Source organism: Lotus japonicus, chromosome 3 (assembly GCF_012489685.1).
Source record: "Lotus japonicus ecotype B-129 chromosome 3, LjGifu_v1.2".
Lineage (NCBI taxonomy): Eukaryota > Viridiplantae > Streptophyta > Magnoliopsida > Fabales > Fabaceae > Lotus > Lotus japonicus.
The window spans coordinates 2,870,154-2,893,371 of record NC_080043.1 but is presented as its reverse complement, the minus strand read 5'-3'; the positions used below and the strand labels follow the sequence as shown (position 1 = coordinate 2,893,371).

Here is a 23,218-nt window from a genome sequence, read left to right as displayed (position 1 = left end):
GAAATATCAGTTGTTTTTTCATAGGCAATAGTTACCATGCTAACCCAAAAAAAACGATAGAAATAAAAAAGAATTAAGGGCAGGCAGAAGCTTTTAGACATGGCAGGTTAGAGCAACTCCAACGCTGGGCTCTTAGCCCAGCTGGAGTTGCTAAGAGCCGGCTCTTATTTTTTTCCTGCATTGGAGAGAGCCTTCAAGCTCTTAGCTACAGTGCAGAGGCTCTTCTGCAAGAGCTCTTGCTTTATGGGCTCTTACATTAAAAAATTATTATCTTCTCTCACATGCTCCTCATCAACTACTTTCAGAGGGAAGAAACGGTGAAGGGAAGAAGAAGAAGAAGAACAGATTTGAAATAAACTAACACAAGAACAAGACCAAAATCAATTTTTTAAAAAAAAAATCCAAACTTTACAACCAAAATCAAACTTTTACACTGCAACTGATATTTACATAGGAAAAAAAAAAAATTCTGAGCCTTGCATGTCCGATCTTGTTGAAAGGGAGACTTGAATGTGCGAAAAGGGGCTTCCTTTCCCCTGATCTGATCTGGTGGCTCCGATTTGGGTGGTGGTAAGTCGATTTGGGGGCGGTGAGGTGGATTTTGGCTGTGGTGGTGGGTGTTTGAGGCGGTGATGTGGGTTGGATTTCGGTGGGGGTGAGGTGGGTTTTGGGTTTCAGTGGTGGTGAGGTGGGTTTTGGGTTTCAGTGGTGAGGTTGGGTTTCGGTGGGTTGGGTTTCAGTGGTGGTGGTGGGGTTGCAGAGGTGGGTTGGGTTTCAGAGGGGAGAAGAAGAAGAAGAGAAGAGGGGAGAAGAAGGGAAGGGGGTTTCGAGGAGGCAGGGGAGAAGAAGAGAAGAGGGGAGGAGAAGAAGAAGAAGAGGCTTTCGGTGGGTTGGGTTTCAGTGGTGGTGGTGGGGTTGCAGAGGTGGGTTGGGTTTCAGAGGGGAGAAGAAGAAGAAGAGAAGAGAAGAGGGGAGGAGAAGAAGAAGAAGAGAAGAGGGGAGGAGAAGAGGGTTTCGAGGGGGGGGGGAGGGGGAGAGGCGGCTAGGGTTCACAAATGGGCTCTTGATGGGTTTATATATAGGGTGACCTGCCCAGCAGGTCACCCTCCCGTTGTGGACCGGTTTCAGACCGGTTTTGACCGGCTGGAGCCGGTTTTTTAACCGTTTTAGGTAGTCTGACTGGTTTGGCCGGTTATCAGACCGTTTCTCTCCCATTTTCAGCTTTTATACATTATATATAGTGTGCACTTCATCATTTTACACATCAATTCAAAATGGATCACCAACATTATCAACAATACTATGATTTGTTGGACGATCAAACACTTCCCACCAATGAAAGTTCTCAACCTCCGCCGGTGTTACAACAAGGAAACCAACCTTCACAGGTGTTTCGACCTACGCCGTCATTTCCTCCTCACAACCAAGCGCGTCACACCCGAGGCAATTTTCAAATTTCTCAACACCAAATGTCTCCATATCCACCTCAAAACCAATCGCATCACCCCGGTGGCAATTTTCAAAATTATCAACACCAAATGTCTCCATATCCACCTCAAAACCAACCGCATCACCCCGGTGGCAATTTTCAAAATTCTCAATACCAAATGTCTTCATATCCACCTCAAAACCAATCGCCTCACACCGGTGGCAATGTTCATAATTCTCAGTACCAAATGTTTCCATATACATCTCAAAACCAACCACTTCACCCTGATGAAAATTTCACAAATCCACAATACCCCATGTATCCACCACAATACCAATTTCAAAGCCAAGCCCCTCCTACTGGTAGCACTGGTTCAAAAGTCTCTGATACACAATGTGAGGCTACGCCTGATGATACACAACACGAGGGTCTAGATGATATTGATCTTGAAGATGAGGATCAATCTTCTGGAAAGAAACGCACCAGATGGAGGGTTAAAGACGATTTACTTCTTGTTCAATCATGGCTCAACATTTCTAAGGATCCGACGGTGGGAACTGATCAAACGGCAGCAAAGTTTTGGGATAGGATCCGCGACCAATTTGATGAGTACCGTGACTTTGACACTCCTCCGAGGACAGGGAAGATGCTGAAATGTCGTTTTGGAAAATTGAGTAAAGATATTCAATTCTTTACCGGTTGCTACAACAAAGTTACCACTCCTTGGAAAAGTGGACACTCAGAGAAGGATATCATGGCTGAGGCGCATGCCCTATTTCAGGTAGACCATAAAAAAGATTTCACACATGAGAATGTATGGCGGATGGTGAAAGATGAACCAAAGTGGAAGGGACAATCAATGAAAACCAATTCAAGGGGACAAAAGAAGTCAGGAGCTGGCGCCGACGGAACATCGACTGACCCAAGTGCATAAATTGATTGCGACGAATATGAGGCAACACCACCAACAACTCGCCCGAAGGGCAAGAAGGCAGAGAAGAGAAAGGCCAAAACAACAGATACTGCGTCAAGTACTCTATCTTTTGTTCCTCACCCTGATGTGTTAGCCATGGGGAAGGCTAAAATGGAAATGATGGCAAATTTTAGGGAGATAAGGAATAGAGAACTAGATTTGCAACAAGCTGACCAACAACTGAAACAAAGTGAACTGCAATTGAGACAGGAAGAACTCAAATTTAAGAAGGCGGAGAACTTTCGGGCATATATGGATATCCTTAACAAGAACACATCTGGAATGAACGATGAGGAGTTGCGTACGCATAACGCACTACGTGCTTTCGCCTTAAGTGAACTAGGAATGTCTTAAATCTTCTTGTGTTTCTTAATGTGTATTAGTCATGTAATTTTATTCTTCCAATTTCTTAATGTGTATTGCATCAATGTTGTAACTTTATTATTCTAGCTTCTTCATGTGTACTGAATCAATGTTGTAATTTCGTTATTCTAATTTCTTAATTAGTATATTGTCAATGTCGTAATTTTATCATTCAAATTTCGTAATAAGTACTATGTCAATGTTGGGGAATATAGCCGTTGGGGAATATAGCGGTTGGGGAATATAGCCGTTGGGGATATAGCCGTTGGGAAATATAGCCGTTGGGAAATATAGCCGTTGGGAATATAGCGGTTGGGTAATATAGCCGTTGGGAATATAGCCGTTGGGAATATAGTCGTTGGGGAATATAGCCGTTGGGAATATAACCGTTGTTACTCTTATTTATTCATGCCATATTTCATTCATTTCAACATTCAACAGTTCTTTCGTTCTCTCATCTTGTATTCCTCCTATCAAATTACACCAATATTTTGTCATTTGTGCCATATAATGGATCCAAACAATTTACCCGACTGGAACACATTTTACAACGAATGTGTGGAGGATTTTATGAATGACACGTTCGTTGAAGATATGATGCAGCAGGAGATGGAGTTCTATCAACAACAACAACAACATGCCAACACCGTTAGGCCCAAGAAAACAAGAAGAGTAATAAAGAGAGATCGTGAAGCTGGGAACGAGCGGTTGATGAAGGACTACTTCTCTGAAAATCCTGTATACACGGAAGAGCTTTTCCGACGAAGGTTTCGAATGCGAAAGCATGTGTTCCTCAGAATTGTAGAGGCCCTTGGGTCTTATAACCCGTACTTTTTAATGTCCGTTGATGCAGTTGGAAGACAAGGTCTATCACCATTACAAAAGTGCACCGCCGCTATTCGTATGTTAGCGTATGGATCACCTGCTGACAGTGTTGATGAATACGTTAGAATTGGTGAAAGTACTGCAATTGAGTGCTTAAAGAATTTTGTAGAAGGTGTGTGTGAAGTATTTGGTGGGCAATACTTGAGGCGTCCAAACGAGGAAGACATGACACGCCTACTTCAATGGGGGGAGTCTCGTGGATTTCCAGGTATGTTAGGTTCCATTGATTGTATGCATTGGGAATGGAAGAATTGTCCAGTTGCGTGGAAAGGTCAATACACCCGAGGTGATCATGGAAGACCCACAATCATGCTTGAAGCAGTGGCATCACAAGACTTGTGGATTTGGCATGCATTTTTTGGCATTGCAGGCTCAAATAATGACATTACTGTGCTAAACCAATCTCCGGTGTTTAATGAGGTTTTGCGTGGAGCTGCTCCCATGGTGAAATTTAGAGTGAATGAAACAATGTATCACATGGGATACTATCTAGCAGACGGTATCTATCCCGAGTGGGGTACATTTGTGAAGACCATCCCAATGCCACAAGGAGAAAAAAAGCAAAAGTTTGCCAAAAGACAAGAAGCAGCAAGAAAGGACGTGGAACGTGCATTCGGAGTGCTCCAATCTCGGTTTGCGATTGTCCGTGGTCCATCACGCTGGTGGCATCCGAATGACATGAAGTCAATCATCTATGCTTGCATCATATTGCATAACATGATTGTTGAAGATGAGCGCAACACGTACAAAGGTAATTTTGTTTATGAGCAGGTCAATAATGACATATCGGATGCTGAAGTATTAAGCGGTCCTATTCCCGCTTTTAGAAATATGTTGGAAAGGAGAGCACATCAAATTGAAAAGTCAATCCATCGCCAACTTCAAGCAGACTTGGTGGAGCATATCTGGGACCTTCCTGAAATCGATAATAATGAAACTTAATCTTCACGCCTTGATGTGTATTTCGTTTCAAATGTATTGTTGTTTATTTTTCATTCTCATGTATTTCCTTTCGTATTTATTTTGTTAATGTAATGTATTAAGGTCTCTCTTAGGGATTGTTGTACTCTTTTTCCTTCACTAGGCTTGTATCCCAATTGGGCTTTTCCTAGTAAGGTTTTAATGAGGCTCTCTCTCTCAAGTTTGGCTCTCTTTTATTTCTATAATTCAATACAATGTACTTTTTTTAAAATTTTAGGAAAATTAATTTTAAATTAAATTAGTATAAGTAATAATTAAATTAATTTCTAGTTGAAGTATTGATATACTATTAAATTTTAAATCTAAATTAGGTGAAAATAAATATCATTATTTAATGTTGTATGGTGGGACACAGTGGGACCCTTGTAATAGTAATTTAAGAGCCCATGCATTGGAGCAAAATCTGCTTCAGGCTCTTAGCAGACTCTTAAGTCTGACGTGGCACATGAATAGTGTAGAATAGTGCTGAATAGTGTATAAAAGCCCAAATAAGAGCCTAAGCATTGGAGTTGCTCTTAGAATTTAATCAATGATCAATCATGTCAGTGTAAATTGTATAAAGCAGGGTGGGACTATTCTACATTTCTACTATACTACCCATGACATGTTAAATAATATAAGTGGACTTCTTCATCTCTCTTTTCCCCCCTCTCTTTCTCTAGTCTCTATACATGCCTATGTGTCTAGAATCTCTAGATATCTATTTGCATATACAAATGATACTGTCTTTTTACATGGTTGCTTTTCCACCCCTTTTTTCTGCTTACTTTACAACACAAAGGAAAGGCAAGGAGAGTGAGGGAGTGTTCATGAACAAATATTGAACTTGGTTAAAAGCAACACAAATATAATGTGTGTGTTTGAATTTCTATTAAACTTAATATAAATTGATATTGACTTCAACTTGAATTTATCATACTTTAACGACCCACATTAATATGACAAATTCTAATTTTTCTGCTAATAATACATTGAGATATGTAAAATTACATTTGCGTTTATTCCTATATTATATTATGTCTAATATACACTGTATACAACCAAAAGAAATGATTTTCTTTTCTTGCATTGAGAAAGAGAACAGAGGAAAAGACAGAAAGTGCAACGTCAGAGTTAGCCGTAGGGTTGGGTTTGTGGGTTCTGGTATTGTTTTGCACTGCACAGGGAATCTCTCTTCTCTCTTCTCAATTCTCATCCACTCCTTTCTCTCTCTATCTCTATCTCTCTCAGCTTCAACTTTCAACAAAACTAGCTCTAGAATTTTGTTCATATTAGAGTTAGAGTTAGTACCACTTGATTACCTTGCTATATCACAAAAAAACAGAACAATTAATTGTGTCTTGGTTTGGTGTCAAACACTGTTCCTTCCTGAGTTTTGCATCTTTGTTCTGTTCTTTCCTTTCAGTTCAGCTTTTTCCTTTTTCTGTTTCTAGTAAGTTTTGTTCACAGATCCCAGAAGCAAAAACAAGACTTGTAACACACGAAAATATCCAGATCTATGGCCTATTATGACACACACCTAGGATTCAAAACACTCATCCAAACATAAAAAAGCAAGAAAGAGTGTATCAAAGTTTTTTGATTTTGATAGCAGCTACTCCCAAAAAAACATGTCTAATTTGACTTGTGCATCTGGTGAAGCTAGTGCTAATTCCTCAGGCAACAAAACTGAAATCACTGGAACTGATTACCCTCAACAATGTTTTGCTCCACCACCATCTCAAACTCAACCACCACTCAAGAGAAAGAGAAACCTCCCTGGCAACCCAGGTTTTTGTTTTTTCACATCAATGAAAATTTCTAAGCATCTTTTGTTTTGTGAAGTTTTGTTTGATAAGAGTCTTTTTGTCTCTTGTTTTTTGTTTTTAGACCCAGAAGCTGAAGTTGTGGCCATGTCTCCAAAGTCTCTTATGGCAACAAACAGGTTCTTATGTGAGATCTGCAACAAAGGATTCCAAAGAGATCAGAATCTTCAGCTTCATAGAAGAGGGCACAATTTACCATGGAAGTTGAAGCAGAGAACTAGCAAGGAGATTAGGAGGAAAGTTTATGTGTGTCCAGAACCAACATGTGTTCACCATGACCCATCAAGAGCCTTAGGGGACTTAACAGGCATCAAGAAGCACTTTTCCAGAAAGCATGGTGAGAAGAAGTGGAAATGTGAAAAGTGCTCCAAGAAGTATGCAGTTCAATCAGACTGGAAAGCTCACTCCAAAACCTGTGGTACAAGAGAATACAGATGTGACTGTGGAACCCTCTTCTCAAGGTAAAAAAGAAAAAAACCTTAAACCATTATGAACCATGATTCATGACATGTGAATTTTGCAGGTGATTTAATTTAGTTCATTCAAGTCAGAGACATCATTCATTTATTGATTTGAATCCGAGGTTGACATAAATTCACATCATTCATTCAGTACATCATGCACTCTTTTTTTCAGTAGTTCTCAATTTGAGTGATAATAAATCCACATTCTTTATCCCTTCCAACATTGGAAGAAGATGATACACTGACTGAGAGCAAGAAGAGTTTAATGCATTTATTGAAACATTGATATAGCATCCCATTCTTGAGAGTGTGGAAATTTCTAGCTTTGGGAAATGAACAATTTTTAATTAATCACTACCAAGGATAGACACTAGAAGAAAATAGAGGAACAAATACTTAGGCACACACACATATTCAATTTTTTTCTTTACCTCTCATTAATATCGCATATATTATTTATCCATTTTTTCTTCATTTCTCACTCTAAGTGCATGTTGTATGTATGTTGTAGTTGTATTATGTTGATGTATACTACTAATGATTTCCCTAAAAAAATGAATGGGAAGCAGAAGGAGAGAGAGGGTGAATATTTTGTGGACTGTGTTATGGCACTTTAGTAACTTTTGTTTGTTTGTGTTTGTTTATGAATTTTCAGGAGGGACAGTTTCATAACCCACAGAGCCTTCTGTGATGCATTAGCAGAGGAGAGTGCAAGAGTAGTGGCAATACCCAACAACAACAACTCACTTCTTCCCTCTCCAACAACACCATCTCATCAAATGAATCTCCAAGCTCATCAAGATATCATCCATGGTGGTAATTTCTCATTGAAGAAAGAGCATCAAAGTTTAATACCCCCTTGGCTTGCCCCACCACACTCCAACATTGATCTTTCCTCCTCCTCTTCCTCATCAATCTTCTCCCAAACCCAAAATTTGAATCATCATCATCACCATGAAAACCCTAACCCTAGACTTGGTCCCACTCTTCCAGGCTACCAACCACCTGCACCACCAGCTCACATGTCAGCTACAGCATTGCTGCAGAAAGCAGCTCAGATGGGAGCAACCATGACCAAAACTGGCTCCTCTTCACAACCCATGATCAGGACCCACCACATGTCACCTTCTGCTGACTCTGCAACCAATGCCAACAATATCAACAACAACATTTCAAGTGGTAATTTTGGTAATTTGAATTTGTCCACATGTGAAGACCAGATGGTGACTATGACAACAACTACTGCTGCTGCTGCTACCACAGGTGTTTCAACATCCTTCCTTCATCATGTTATGGACTCATTCCCTTCTGGGTTTGAAGGAACTTCTTTTGAGGACACTTTTGGTCCTGGTGGGATTCTCAACTCAAACAACAAAGATATTGATTCCATCACAACAAGTGTTGTTAAAGGAGGAAATAATGAAGGATTGACAAGAGATTTCTTAGGTCTTAGACCTCTCTCTCATAGTGATATTCTCACCATTGCTAGCATGGGAAATTGCATGAACCATGATCAGCAAAACCAATCCCAAAAGCAGTGGCAAGGTTAGTTTATTTTTTTTTTTTTTTTTGAAAGTGGCAAGGTTAGCTTGATCCCCATATATATTTTTTGTTTTGTATAAATATAATTTTATTCTATCTACTTCCTTTTGTTTACGATATTGTTGATCTTCTTTCCAAAGGGAAAGGACTTTTCAGAATCTGAAAATTTTCATTCCTCTTTATATGTAGTAGTTTTTTTTAGAAAAATTACACTTTGTGATGTGTTAAGTTTTAATGCGATTAAGGTAATTTTCATGGATGCTAAACACCTACTACGGTAGGTATACTACTATTCTATTCACCAAATATTATTATTGGTGATTTTATTAATACAGTTGATAGCGAAATGCAGACAACTAGCTACTAATTAAACCCAGCAAGGCAGCAATTAAATCAAACCAATCTTAATCATATATATGTGATGTAGATATATATGACATCACATTCACCTCCAATATATTAAAAAATGAGTACTAATTTTGTACACTCATAATATTATTATCATAAATTATTTTGATCACATGTTTTTCTTATATTTTAACTTCTAAGTATTCATACTACTTTAACATGTCAATTTATTGTTATAATTAAAATGTATTTTATCCATAAATTATTTTGAGTTTAATGGTTGTGCACTGTCAATGTAAAAATGTTTTACACACACATCTAATAATTGAGTGTCACGTATTTAAAAACATTTATGTTTCTTTTTATTTTAATTAAATTAAAAACATATTTTCTAATTTGACAACCCATCATTGGATGTCTGTATAAAAAATGTTTAAACTGACGGTGCATTTCAATTATTTTTACTTAAATTATACTTTTGAAAAAGTAACCTTGCATATATGCAACGGGATGCTTTGCTAGTTGATATGTAGACATGATAAAATTTAATTATTTATAAAATATGATATAATTAAATAATAGCACTGGAAATTGATCTTAATATTAATATAAAACCATAATGCAACTAAAATATTGCATATCAAAGTTTCATGAATTCAATTATTATGAAAATGATGAAATTATGAGCTGATATGGACCTGTAATTAGATACAAGACTGATAACTCTATTTTAATATATATGGGTGATGTAAGCCACTTGTATTGGCAGACACCTGTCAAATATTTCTTATTTCATGAAATGGGATAAATAGTTGTTAATGTGTGTGTAATTAGTTTTTAAAATTAAAAGAAATTTTGAGTGGTATTGGATCGATTTGAATTGGGGTTTAGCTCACTCACTATTCTTTTTCTCTGACAAGTGACAAGATTTTGTCTTTTATAACTTGTTGCCTTTGGATTCAAGTTGAAGTATATTCGTTGTGATAGGAATATATAACATGATCAGTCCATATCAAACTTTGTTTGCCTTTTTCATTTTATAGTATACTCAGCTTTACAGAGGGATTAAGGAAAGTCGATCAACATACATTAAGTACAATGATAAACTCAATGGATGAGATGTATTGATCCTTGTAAAATTTCAGATCCCTTTTCTTTTTTGCAAAACCCTCTTTTATATATATGTTCAAGCAAAAAAAGTTCTTTTTTTAGATGTATTTTAACCTTAGAGTGGCAATGAATTAAATGGAGTAAGACTTAATGTTCTTCTTAGAGACTCCATCTTATTACCCCTTTTGGGTAAATCTACTATGTCCCGTTGACTCAGCATGTTGTGTTAATGTTAATCCCATAATATATGTGGACTCAAGAATCAATATGGAGAATCTTTTCAACTATGATCATTGATTATTTAGTGCTAGTAATTATTATAAACTCATGAGTTGATGTTGTCAAGATACACCCTCCGGTCACATATATAAGCAAAAAATATCTTTTAGGTTTATTCATTTAATGAATGTATCTAGTCATTAAAACAACTAGATACATTCATTAAATGAATAAATCTAAAAAATGTTTTTTGCTTATATATGTGACCGGAGGGTGTATACTAGTAATACCTTTTGTATCCTCATATTGATAAGGTCGACGTCTACGTGTAAATGTCATATACCACTTTAGTCAAATCATTGACTCTTACTCTCTATCATGATCATTTTGGATCAAACTTAATGGTAAAAGTTCATCTTGTTCACTTCATGCCTAATGGTTTTTGTGTTTGATTTTCATTATAAATATTTTAATTTCAGTCAAGTTATTTATCATCTTAAAAATATAATATTATTTGTATTTTTAAAAAAAAATTATATTATTTTTTACTTATTTAATTTTCTATATTTTTATTAAATTAAATAGAAAAAAATAAATAATTAGTAATTTGTAATATAAAATTATTTGTTTTATTTCAAAGTACTAGTAATTATTTGTGTGCGGGAACGGTGTGCATATGAGACAAGTGTGATAACGAATAAGTAAATAGGTTTAATATAAGACTAAAGGTGGAAATTTAATAAAATAATAAGTATAAAAATGAGAATATATTTAATAAGTTTTAAGTTTTAAGCTTTAAGGTACCTGAGATAGCTTATAACTTTAGACTTTAAGCTACTGAAATAAACTTTCACCAAACACTTTTATACAACTTTTAAGATAGTCAAATAAGTTACAAAACATATCCTATACATATGAAAAAAAATGTGACTTCGAGTTGTGAGGTAGAAACTAGAAACACATCCCTGCCTAAGATTTGCTAGTGTATGCAGATATTCATAGAATAAGCAAGTTTTGAAAATGGCGTTGGCACCACTCTTTTTCATTGGCTTTGTAAAGGTAAAACATCTCTGCTGCTAAAGATTCCTCTGGATCCCATTGCTCTAGTTGTGTCCTTAGCGTACACATGAAAAGGATAGGATGACCTCATGAAAGAAACGGGTCTATTGCATATATACACCATGATATATTATGCATAACTGATTAATTAGTCATAAAAGATGTGGTAAAAATCGGAATGCATTTCATTATCTGCCATTTATTGTTTAATTTGAAACATTCACGACAAAAAGATTAGTCATGACTATTGGCGGTAAATACTCTGCTAATATTTTTTCCAAAGACTAATAGAAAATGGGGCAACCTCTTCCCCCAAAGAGAAATGTTATTTATGTTCGGGTTAATGGTCAAATTAGTCTCTTATTTTGTAACGAGTTTGATTTTAGCTATTCGACGGAAAAATAACATTTAATGACAGTAAAAAACTTTCAGTGATTATAAAAATGATCGCGCACTAAACATCATTTTTCCACTAAGAGACTAAAATCAGATTCATTTATAAAATCAATGACTAATTTGACAATGAACTCTTTTTTTTTCCTCGTACTAATATTTTTTCCATCCCTATAAATACATGTAAGGAGGTTCTCCATTATCTTCAAACCCACTAAATTTTGTTAATGAAAGAACTGAATCAATATTCATTATTAGAATATAATTTTGATAACATCTTTCTCAAGTAATAGCAACAAGGCATATTTATACGTTATCCACCGCTCCCAAAACCCACTAAATTTGTTAGGCTTTATCTATATGAAAAACATGATTGATAAGTTAAAAGAGTATATTGTAAATTAATTTTAGCACATAAGAAACAGATCGTAAATAATATATGGTAAATGTTAATTGTAAAAACATAATTCATGAATGAATTAAATTTTAATATGATTGACCATAGAAATGCCCAACTTTTAAACACACTAATAAAGGATAAGAGTACATAGTTAAGAAGAAAACATGTTTAAAGTGCATCTGGGTAAATTACTTAATTAAACATCTATTCACAAGATAATTTAAAAAATTTATTAAATTAAACTCAAATAAATTATAAGTAAGAATAAGTGTTTAATCATAATCTAGTTCAAATAACTTATGGAAATTAACTCAAAACATTTTATATGTTAAATTACTAAACTCGTCCAAATACTAACATAAGCATTTATGATTTAAGATAAGTAAAAGTAAACTCAAATGGTTTAAAAAGTAGGGTATCATCATATTCACTTTCAAGTATTACTTCAAACCAAACCATCGTGCGTATTTGGTTTGACATTGAAGTAAACACAAATATGATTGAACATCTTGATTCATCAAATGAAAATATTCAAATTTGTCACGTTGAGTTTAATATGCATCAAATAATCCAAAATTTACCAGGTTGAGTTCTAATAGAATTCTAAATATACCCATATAGAAATCTCTCGTGACATGCATATATAATTGTTCTAGCTTTAGATGAAGAGAAACTTGTAATTCTTTTGTAATAATAGACAATAGCCTTTTAGTGTTTACGCCTCTTTTCCAATATTAGTCTTTGCCAACCCTATAAAGAATTATTATAGATAAAATTTTAAAATTCAAATCATGTAGCATTACCTTAAAAAAATTAATTTCTCTCTCTTTATCTATAATTGATTTTCTCAAAAAGTTACTATACATAAGTGATTATTTTACAAAATAAGTCAAGACAAAGAAACCATATATCTTACTCCATAAATTTAATTTCCACATTAACTAACTTGATACATTACACTAAGTCACTAACTCACTTTCATCTCATTTCCACATTTTTTTTCCAATTGACAAGCTACCTTCCACTAAATCTAAACAAATCACACAATCCATCTCTTCTATTTCCATCTATATGAAAGTTGGAGGTGAAGTTGATGTGTGAGTTTATTATTTTTTTCTTGGTGAAGAATTTATTATTTTCCTTTCCTTAACAAATGCTAATATTTATTTATTTAACCAAATAAATAAATATAGTCATCTCTCTGAATTGGTAGTGTGGAATGAACATTCGACCAAAGAAGACCAACGCTTCTGCTTCTGCTTCAGCTTCCAAATTGCTGGCGATGGCGAAGAAGCGAAGTTCCAAAGCCACCCTTCTCTTGATCTTCATCTCTTCCATCATTTTCTTCGCCTTCGTTCCTGTTTTCGCTCCTCTTCCTTCTCTCCCTTCACACCACCATACCCATCATTCTCATCGCAACAGAGTATGCGCCTTTTCCCTTTTCACTTCTCATGATTTTCTGCAACTTCTTGCATTGCATTGTAGTTTGTTCTTTGTTTCTCACTTCACTGTGATTGTTTTGTTTTAATCAGGTCAACGGAAAGTTTGAGATTGCCAGTGATATGTTCTGGAAAGATGGTGAACCTTTTCGGATCATTGGTGGTGATTTGCATTATTTTCGTGTGCATCCAGAGGTACGCACTATACATTTTGCTCATAAATTTACTCTAGTGGGATGAATTTTTAGCATTGTGCATTGTGTATAGTGCTATTGGTTTTTCCATTTTAAGCTTGTTAGGGTTCATTTATCTTGGTATTCTGTAGATATACTAACAGCCAACATATTTTGAAGAAATGGGTCACTAGTGAAATTTATGTTGAGCTCGTTTGGATACGAGCTTATTGGAGCTTATCTACTAGAAAATGCACTAAGAGCCGTTTGGATGCAAACAAAAAAGCACTTATTGGAGCTTATTTAGTGATTTTTTTTGGTAGATAAGCTCCAATAAGCTCTAATAAATTGGTATCCAAACGGTGCCTAAATAAGCTTCAATGTCAGTTATTTGGTTTGTATCCAAACAGGTACATAAACTGAAAAGGAAAAATTTTAATCTTTTTTTTAAGAAGAACATTTATTTCTAAATTAGTAGGTGAAGCCAACTTGCTAATTTGTAAGTTGGTAGGAGCCAATATGCTTTGAAGTTTTTTCCGCATCAAGCATTTTGGGCACTATAGCTCTCTTGCTTCAACCATGTTCTGCCCTGGAAGTCTTCAAACAGATCCTTGCCTCTATTCTTTTTCTTAATGAGGCAAGGTATTAATTGTTAGTTAAAAGATCATGCAATGGAGATCTGCATATTCTTTGCAACTTCCGTACTAAGTTCACCAATTTTGATCACTTTGATTGAAAGAAAGACTATTTGGCATGGAAGAAAGTTTCTAGAAAAGTTTTTTTATGAAGTCAAATTCTTTCTCTGGTCTCATCAGAATTCAGACATAGTAACTGTTAGTGTTAGAAACAGAAGCAGAATAAGAAAGTGAAATGACCTATCACCACCTCAGTCTTTGAGACGTCCTAAGCAATTTATTTTGTTCAAATTAAATGCTTGCATATGGTGATGCCATTTTTCTTCTAGTTTGCAGTACTGGGAAGATAGACTATTAAAAGCTAAGGCATTGGGCTTGAACACAATTCAAGTATATGTTCCTTGGAATCTGCATGAACCAACACAAGGAAAGCTTGTTTTTGATGGTGTAGCAAACATTGAGTCGTTCCTTAACCTTTGTCACAAACTTGGTCTCCTTGTGATGGTTAGACCCGGACCGTACATATGTGCAGGTTAGCAATCCTATAATTTAAGTACCTAATTGCTCATTTATTACTGAGCTTTGAGTTTGACTACTAAAATACAGTCTGTTGACTTTCATGTATACCTTATAGTATTGGATAATTTATTTTTTGGTATGACCTCCCATAGACGTATATTTCTTATAACTTTAAAACAAAATTATAAAACCCTTATCCTATGAAGTTCCATGAAGTGGGATCTCCTAGGTTTTATTTGGTTGAATGTATACAAAGCATGATATTTTTAAATCTTCTCACTAAATTTTTCTATTCAGGCGCATCTTACAAGATTTTATGGAGTATTATAATTACACTGGATTCACTTGTTAAATTTATAGTAATATTTAACAAATCTTAAATTGAAGTTCTAAACCAAGCTTCTCGAATCTCAAACAATCCTTTACTTTGCCTTTCAATTTGAGGTGATTGAGCTAAATAATAAAAAGTAAACATGTTTTACTAATTGTTATTCTCTGATATATGTTTCTGTTTACATTGCATTTCAGTATGGTAAACATCTTGAATGACTGATTGAAATTCATTTACAGTGCTTTGCCTTTATCCTTCTTATATGCAGATTTATTTGTCAAAAGATATAACTATTGATTTTACGGCAATCACTTTCAGAACTGATAGACTTGTCTAATTTATTATCCTGATCTGTGATGGCAATAGCCATGTATCTCTGCATAATATGTCTAAACAAGAGAATGCGGCATGTGTTTCCCATAGCCAATCCAAAGTCTATATTTGTGCCCATTATCATCTTCTGGCACAATATTTGCAATTTTTATTCTTTGTAGATGTTATAGAGAAGCAAAAGAGCATTTGGCTTGCATATGATTTGCACTAACTTTGAAATTGTTCTAGGATACCATCTTGTATTTTTTTATATTTTATTTTTATAATTTTTACAGTTTATTTAATTTCCCCCTTTACAGTTTACATCTGTATTGGTAATAATATTTTGTTGAAAGTTATGATCAAGAATTCAAGCTGATTACTGTAACTGGTGATTTATTTCAGAGTGGGATTGGGGCGGTTTCCCAGCTTGGTTCCTTTCCATGAACCCATCCCCCAAACCAAGATCATCTGATCCTAATTTTCTTCAACTGGTATGTTTTCCTTATTATTTTTTATTGTAAGGCTGATCTACCTAGCAACCAATTTCATTGTATTCAGAAATCTTGTGGTTGGAATTGTATTTTTATCGTTTCTTCTTCGACATTTCTATCTCTTATATACCACTTCGTTTTTCTGCTTTTCCCTTTGATGTTTTATAATTTTGGAAAGACATCCCAATATGCATTTTGTGTTTTATAATTATCCATCTCTCATTTTCCATCTTCTTAGTTTAATTAAAGTTATCTTATTTTCCCATTAGAACATTTAAATCCATTTTTGAATCTTCAATAGTTTCTGTATCAAAAGATGATAGTGCATGTTTGATTAAAATTGCATCACATAATAATTGCATATAAACAGAAGCTACTGTGAGTTGATAACATTTTCTAAACAAATTCTCGATTGTGTACCTAAAATCTTGATTTGCATTAAAACATTTAGGTGCTTGAAAGCACTTGGTGCATGTCTTTCTATACATTATTACCATTGAAGTTTTGACTTATTATAGCTTGGTATTCAAGGTTGAAAGATGGTGGGGTAACCTGCTTCCAAAATTTGTTCCTCTCCTGTACCAAAATGGAGGCCCTATAATAATGGTTCAGGTATGTTGTATTTTGGTAGAATTTACTGATTTCATTTGCCTGATTGGCATTATTTCACATGATTTTAACGAAGCATAATGCGGAAGTATTTTCTGATTTCAGAAACAGTAAGAACCCATTCCTTACAGCTTATTTCATTGGGAAAAGAAGCTCTTTTATTCTGGAAAAAACTGCTTTTAATTTTTTTTAAGTAGAATTTGAAAATTGATCTGACTTCTGATCTACTTTGAGTAGCTTTCTGAAAATATAGCAGAAATTATAACTACCTTCCAAAATACAAAGTCCTTTTTATAATTGTAACCATACAAAAACGATTTCTACTTTGCATAAAACCTCTAAAAAAATAAATCACCCTTTTTACACAATTATAATATGACCTTTTTAAAAGCTTAAACAATCGGGACCAAAGTCTATGTTTTTAAGTTGGAAAATAGAAGAATTCCTGTGTTGAAATTATAGGGATTTGAAATAATTAATATGATGTGTTATAGACAAACCACTTATACTAATAATCTAGGTCAAGTACTAATGTTGTATGCAGAACTAGAATGGTTAAAGCCCTGCCCAGTATGCCTGCTAACATCATAAGACACCAAGAACAATAAGAGTTCTAATATTCTAACATATCTTGTCATATTTGTTTCCCATAAACTTAAATTGTGTGATTTGTTTAGATGTAGTGGAAGATAGTTTGTCCAAACACGAAGATATTCCCCTATTGTAGTGAATTCCTGAATGATGGTGTTTCTGTATTGGTATAGGACTTAAAGTTGCCATGTTTAAATATTTATAAGATTTATGTTTTTCTTCTCTTTTGAATTTTAGCTTTTTATCTTATGAAAGAAGAAATAGGTTGGCTTATATGACATTGTTTTGACACAGATTGAAAATGAGTTTGGTTCTTATGGAGATGACCAAGCATATCTCCATCACCTGGTCACACTGGCTAGAGGTCATCTTGGGCATGACATAATTTTGTATGAGTTTTTATGTTTTTAAACTCTATCTCTTCATTGTTCTTAAACTTAAGTGTTCTATTGTATAATGAAGTAGATGTTATAAAAGACGATGGTGGCACAAAGTTATCGATACATTTCAATACACATGCTCAATCTTTCAGCCAATTACTTGGTGTAATTCAGAAAGTGCAAGATCTAAGTTAGTCTGAGGAAGGTCTCCTTTTTAATGATTCTTTCTCATTGTTCTCTGTTTTCAGATACACTACAGATGGAGGGTCCAGAGAAAATCTTGAGAAAGGAACTATTCGTGGGGACACTGTTTTTTCAGGTGAGTTTTAAGACTATGTATGATGTTAATTACAAGGTTTAACGAACATCTATCTTTCTGTTAATAATGAAAATACTCAATATGTGATACAATGTAGCCAGGACATCAATTCTTGAAAAAAATAACTTTTGCAGTTTGTGCATGCTAAAATATCACAGATGTGAACTGCACCCTTGTTTTCTTATCCTTATTATTAACTGACATTTCTTCCTCGTATAGCAGGGCATGGATACATAAATAAGTGAATCAACCCATTAACTGAATAAGTGATTCAACCCGTTTGTATCTCTATCATCTCATCTCTTAACATATTTTTCACATATAAGTGAATCAACCCATTTTAACTGTAACTTTATATTATTCATATCAGTATGCCACATCCATTGCATTGACCATATTTGATCATATAACCTAATGCATATTCTCTTTTTGTAGCTGTTGATTTCACTACGGGTGATAACCCTTGGCCTATATTCAAGTTACAAAAGGAGTTCAATGCCCCAGGAAAATCACCACCATTGTCAGCGTAAGTGTATTCCTATGAACTATTATTTCTGTTTATCAAATGCCAAATACTAACGGTGATCATTATGTCAGCGAATTTTACACTGGTTGGCTTACACATTGGGGAGAGAAAATTGCTCAGACTGATGCTGATTCTACGGCAGCTGCTCTTGAAGAAATTTTGCGAAAAAATGGTTCTGCAGTCCTATATGTATGTCACAACCTCTGCTTTTTTTTGTTGTTTGAAAATTTCAGTCTGAATAATCTCTTTTGGCTTGGGTCTTCTAATTTTCAGATGGTCCATGGTGGGACAAACTTTGGATTTTATAATGGAGCAAATACTGGTGGTGTAGACGAGGATGACTACCAGCCTGATCTCACTTCATATGATTATGTTAGGAACTTTAACCCTCATGTTGCACCTTCCATTGTCAATTGGGGTGGTATGCATATAGCAAAACTGGACTAACTATCTCAAATCCAGGATGCACCGATCAGGGAATCTGGTGATGTTGACGATTCAAAATTCAATGGTATGGATGATGTGTTTTCTCTCACTTTCAAGCTTTCGATACTGTATGTTTTAGTCTGTTAATATTTACATTGTTATTAAGCTTCTTTTCAGTGACTGTTTGCAAATCCTTAGTGTAGACTCTAAAGCACATTTTCATGCTATGTAAGAAATAGTAATAAATCAAATAGAAACTCAAGGCCTAAGTAGCACTTGCTGGATTTCCATTTGAGTTTTTCTGAGCTGACTGCATTCTTTGAACATGGATATCGTCTTCTAAGAATAAGGCTTTCCCCCAAGTGAAATCTATCATAGTAGTCATGCACTACTCCATTGTTACAAGAGTCCATGAACCACACTAAGCGCTATTGATACCATAGGTGCAAAATTTTGAAAAAAACTACGTTCATATGAGCTTGCAATGAGTCTAGAACCTGCAGGTGCTGCATATACAATGTATTGAGATAAAATAAAATGTCATCACGGTTACAGAGAAGTTTAGTGACTTAAGTTGAGACTTACAATATTAGAGTTGTATGCTTTTCTATATTTATCTTATGTTATTTGCTTGACATAGTTAAGGTTTCAAAGCCACTCCCTTTTTAAATTAGGCTTTTGGAATTATGATTTCCTATTATCTTCTATGGAGAAGAAAATGGCATTTGTTACATTTTGGGTGTTCATGTGGAGATAATAGAAAGCATTCCTCATAAAACACACTGGACAAGCCAATTTCAACTGAGTTATGTTTTCCCCTTATATGATTTTTGAATCTGATTTATGTGGAACTTCTGAATTTATAATGTTTAATATTTTAACCCCTTCTTTACTGGCATATAATATGATAAGTTCAGCTATAAGTTAGTTACTGCCGAATATCTTTTCATTTACCACACTGATATTTTCTCTTTTCTGGGCTTTTTAATTATTTGTTAAATTTATAATTTTAACATAATCATCCAAGCAAATTTTCAGATTCGTTTTTGTATGTTTCAGCTATTCGGAAGGTTATAGCCCGATACAGCTCAGCAGCTCTGCCATCTCTTCCTGCTAGTAATGAGAAGACAAGTTATGGACCAATTCACTTACAAAGAAAATTGTTCTTATTTGATATGTTCGATTTCACCAATTCCACCAGTGCATTTGAATCTGAAAATCCAATGTCAATGGAGGATGTGGGCCAGGTATGTGATTTCTGTTCATATTGATGGGAATTCCTAAATGGCATATTATTGACTCTTAATGCGTTTGTTGTCAGTTGTTTGGCTTCTTATTGTATGCCACTAAATATAGAGCAAAGAGGGGTGGAAGAATTTTGTTCATACCAAAGGTACTATTTGAATTCATTCATTAATTCTCATTTTGTTTTCTAGCTATTTTCTTTAGATGCCATCATCCTATTTCTATTACCCCATTAAATTTACAGAATGTATCATTTGTCTAGAAGAATATAGCTTCTCTAAATATTATTAATTGTGAATTTGCAGTTGCATGACAGAGCTCAAGTATTTATCTCTTGCCCATCCAAAGAAAGTGGTTCACGGCCAACTTATGTTGGATCTGTTGAAAGAAAAAGATATTCAAATTACAAACTTAGCCTTCCTGAACTTAAATGCCATTCTAAAATCAACTTATTTATTCTGGTATGTTCCTGCTTATTTTATGTATTCTCATTCACTTTTTGTGAGAGGAAAAACATGTTGAGGTTTTTAGTTAATCTGGCATGGCAAAGCAATTTTTTATTTTGATTGTTTCACTGGGTGGAGAGAGTTCATGATCTGTCCCCGTGTTCCATTGTGGGGAAAAGGGACTACCAAGGATTTTAACATTTTTTGGGACCTTGAATGTTTTCTTTCCCCTTGTGTAGGTTGAAAACATGGGTCGTGTAAATTACGGGCCTTTCATCTTTGATAGGAAGGTAAAGATCATATGAATATGAAGATGCCTCTGCATACATTGATTGTAGTTTGTTGATCTTTGTCAAAACTTCTACAGGGCATTTTGTCTTCTGTCTATCTGGACGGGGAAATAGTACAAGGGTGGAAAATGTTCCCTGTTCCTTTGCACAACCTAAATGAAGTGCCTTCTTACAACCCCATCATCCAATCTTCATATTCTGCATTGAAGGAAATATCAGCATCCAGAAAAAGGTTGATATATAAATCTGGTATGTACTAAAATACATTTGGAAAGTAAAGCATGATATCATATTATGCTCAATCATCACTTCATTATGGTAACAATCTGTGACCAAGGTGTTTTTTTTCTTTTTCTTTTTTCCTTTGCAGAGAATACTTCAAGAGAACCTGCTTTTTATTCTGGCCGGTTCTTTATTGATAAATCAAGCCAAGTCAAGGATACATTCATATCATTCAACAATTGGGGGAAAGGCATTGCTTTTGTTAATGACTTCAATATAGGGAGATACTGGCCGGTAAAACAGTCTTTTGTCCTCTTGAATGAATTAAATTTGTTAATTATGATGCATCATTTTATTAGTTACAATAGTTCTCCATGTCTATATGATTGTTTTTACTTTCAAATATTGATTATGGTTCTTTAATAGGTGAGAGGACCACAGTGCAATCTCTACGTTCCTGCTCCAATCCTTAAGCAAGGAGATAATTTTTTGGTATGACTTGCCAATAGCTATTATTTTATCTCTAGCATTTATTATTGTGTATATTAAAGCCATAATCAGTTATGGGGAGAAGCTTCTGTGAGTAATAGCTTCTGGTGTCAGAATTGATTCTGGAGAAAAATAAGCTGATTCAAACATCAATATATAGGTAATACTCGAGTTGGAATCTCCAGACCCCAAACTTGTGGTGCAGACAGTTGATGAGCCAAACTTCACATGTGGCTCTAGTGAGGTAAATGTTCATTAGATGTAATATATTGTCATAAAAATATGGTTAACCTTTGCAAATGTATTGAGAGAAGCTGGAGGTTTGGTTGATATGTATGGCAATTGTTTCGAACACTGATCATCATTGGTTATGTTTTTTTTTTCTTTTTTCGAACACTCTTATCATCATTGTTGTTATGCTTGTAAACATAAAAGTATATGAACAAAAATTAATCTTAGTTATGTTTGGGAAAACATTAGAATCGTCTTATCATAAGTTCCCAAAAAAAAATTTAATGGAGAAATTACATTTTTTGAGAGAAAACACGAATGGAGCACATTTTAGAAAACACAACACAAACACTCCCTAAAAGAAAGAGTAACATAATTTTTTCTCTATTTTTTAAAAAGTAAATTTATTGTTTTCCGAAGAAGAAAAAAAAAACTTTTACTTTAAATCTGAAAACCCATTCCCTCATATCTTATTTGAATAAGTTTTTTTTTCTTAGAACTATACTTATCATCCACTTCTTAAAATTTCAAATAAAAGAAAAATCTCATTAACCTTATATTTATTATGTTCAAAAAACCTTATATTTATTTCAAAATTATTTGAATAAAATTTTATCTTTATTAAGATAAATTTATCCATCATTTTTTGAAATTTAAAATAAAATATAAACCTCATTACCATTTCAAATTTTCACTTGACTTTTTAGTTAAAAATCTGATTTTAGTTATTATATAGTGTAAAAAGTTTTACATAGTCATGAATATGTTGTCATTCAATTGTTGGACGTTTGTGTAAAAATATTTTATACTGACCATGCACAACCATTAAACTCATTTAAAAAAAAATCCAAATTTGATAAATATTTTATTGTTTGATTGATATACTCCTTTCATTTTAAAATAACTCTTAATAAAAAGAAGAAATACACATATTAACAAATGCAAATAATATTATTAAAATTTTAAATCATTATTTATTTTCTTACCTATGTATTTTTATTCCTCCTCATTTATTCTTCTCCTTGGAGCATTCTATGAAAAATAAAACATTAATTAATACACTCTTAAAATTTTAGTGCACTGCACAATTATTATTTAATCTTTCATAAAACACTAGTTAGCTTCAAAAAAAAAATTCATTTCACCTCTCTCAAACAGAACCCATTAAGATCTCTGTTATCCTTTTGTTCCTCTCCTCTATATTTTCTCCCCCAATTTATTACTCCCTCCGGTCCTATTTATAAGCATGAAAGAGAAAAAAAATCTTGGTCCTTTTTATAAGAACCAAATGAAAGTTTGAGCTATATTAATTTTTTTTTCCAATGATGCCCTTATTAATTCTAACTTGTAGAATGTGTCTCATTAATTATTCTCTCTCTTTCCCACTTTCCAACATGAATAACAAAGGGTAATTTTGAAAGTTTATTTTGATTCAAGACAAATTTAATGCATTTTATCTAGTTTTACTACATTTCTTAAACTATGTGAATTTTTTTTTTGTTACTTATAAATAGGACCGGAGGGAATATCCATATTAGTACTCCCTCCGGTCCTATTTATAAGTAACAAA

The 23,218-nt window shown here is 34.1% G+C and overlaps 4 protein-coding genes across 6 annotated transcripts; all 4 read left to right on the top strand.

The window, feature by feature from the left end:
• Positions 1-1,607: 1,607 nt before the first annotated feature.
• Positions 1,608-2,363, top strand: LOC130742564 (glutathione S-transferase T3-like). Its single transcript, XM_057594656.1, has one exon. It carries the CDS (start codon positions 1,608-1,610, stop codon positions 2,361-2,363), a length of 756 nt encoding a protein of 251 aa, XP_057450639.1.
• Positions 2,364-3,275: 912 nt separating this feature from the next.
• On the top strand, positions 3,276-4,592 carry LOC130742552 (uncharacterized). The gene is made up of 3 exons (XM_057594647.1): positions 3,276-3,858; positions 4,021-4,292; positions 4,422-4,592. The coding sequence occupies exons 1-3, from the start codon at positions 3,276-3,278 to the stop codon at positions 4,590-4,592; spliced, it is 1,026 nt and encodes a 341-aa protein (XP_057450630.1).
• Positions 4,593-5,748: 1,156 nt separating this feature from the next.
• Positions 5,749-8,649, top strand: LOC130743203 (protein indeterminate-domain 11-like). 2 transcript variants are annotated; one of them, XM_057595339.1, is made up of 3 exons: positions 5,752-6,401; positions 6,501-6,897; positions 7,556-8,649. In XM_057595339.1, exons 1-3 carry the CDS (start codon positions 6,242-6,244, stop codon positions 8,448-8,450), a joined length of 1,452 nt encoding a protein of 483 aa, XP_057451322.1. In that variant the 5' UTR covers positions 5,752-6,241; the 3' UTR covers positions 8,451-8,649. The 2 variants fall into 2 exon arrangements, with proteins under 2 accessions (XP_057451321.1, XP_057451322.1); XM_057595338.1 differs by having other exon boundaries at positions 5,749-6,897.
• A 2,475-nt stretch (positions 8,650-11,124) lies between these two features.
• Positions 11,125-21,771, top strand: LOC130748614 (beta-galactosidase 17). 2 transcript variants are annotated; one of them, XM_057601846.1, is made up of 20 exons: positions 11,125-11,178; positions 13,185-13,394; positions 13,504-13,605; positions 14,555-14,750; positions 15,786-15,874; positions 16,406-16,486; positions 17,369-17,463; positions 17,703-17,773; positions 18,209-18,299; positions 18,371-18,488; positions 18,573-18,671; positions 18,762-18,810; positions 19,785-19,972; positions 20,047-20,118; positions 20,276-20,431; positions 20,656-20,706; positions 20,784-20,955; positions 21,077-21,222; positions 21,355-21,420; positions 21,578-21,771. In XM_057601846.1, the coding sequence occupies exons 1-20, from the start codon at positions 11,140-11,142 to the stop codon at positions 21,674-21,676; spliced, it is 2,190 nt and encodes a 729-aa protein (XP_057457829.1). In that variant the 5' UTR covers positions 11,125-11,139; the 3' UTR covers positions 21,677-21,771. The 2 variants fall into 2 exon arrangements, with proteins under 2 accessions (XP_057457829.1, XP_057457830.1); XM_057601847.1 differs by lacking the exon at positions 11,125-11,178 and having other exon boundaries at positions 13,255-13,394; positions 14,548-14,750.
• Positions 21,772-23,218: the final 1,447 nt, after the last annotated feature.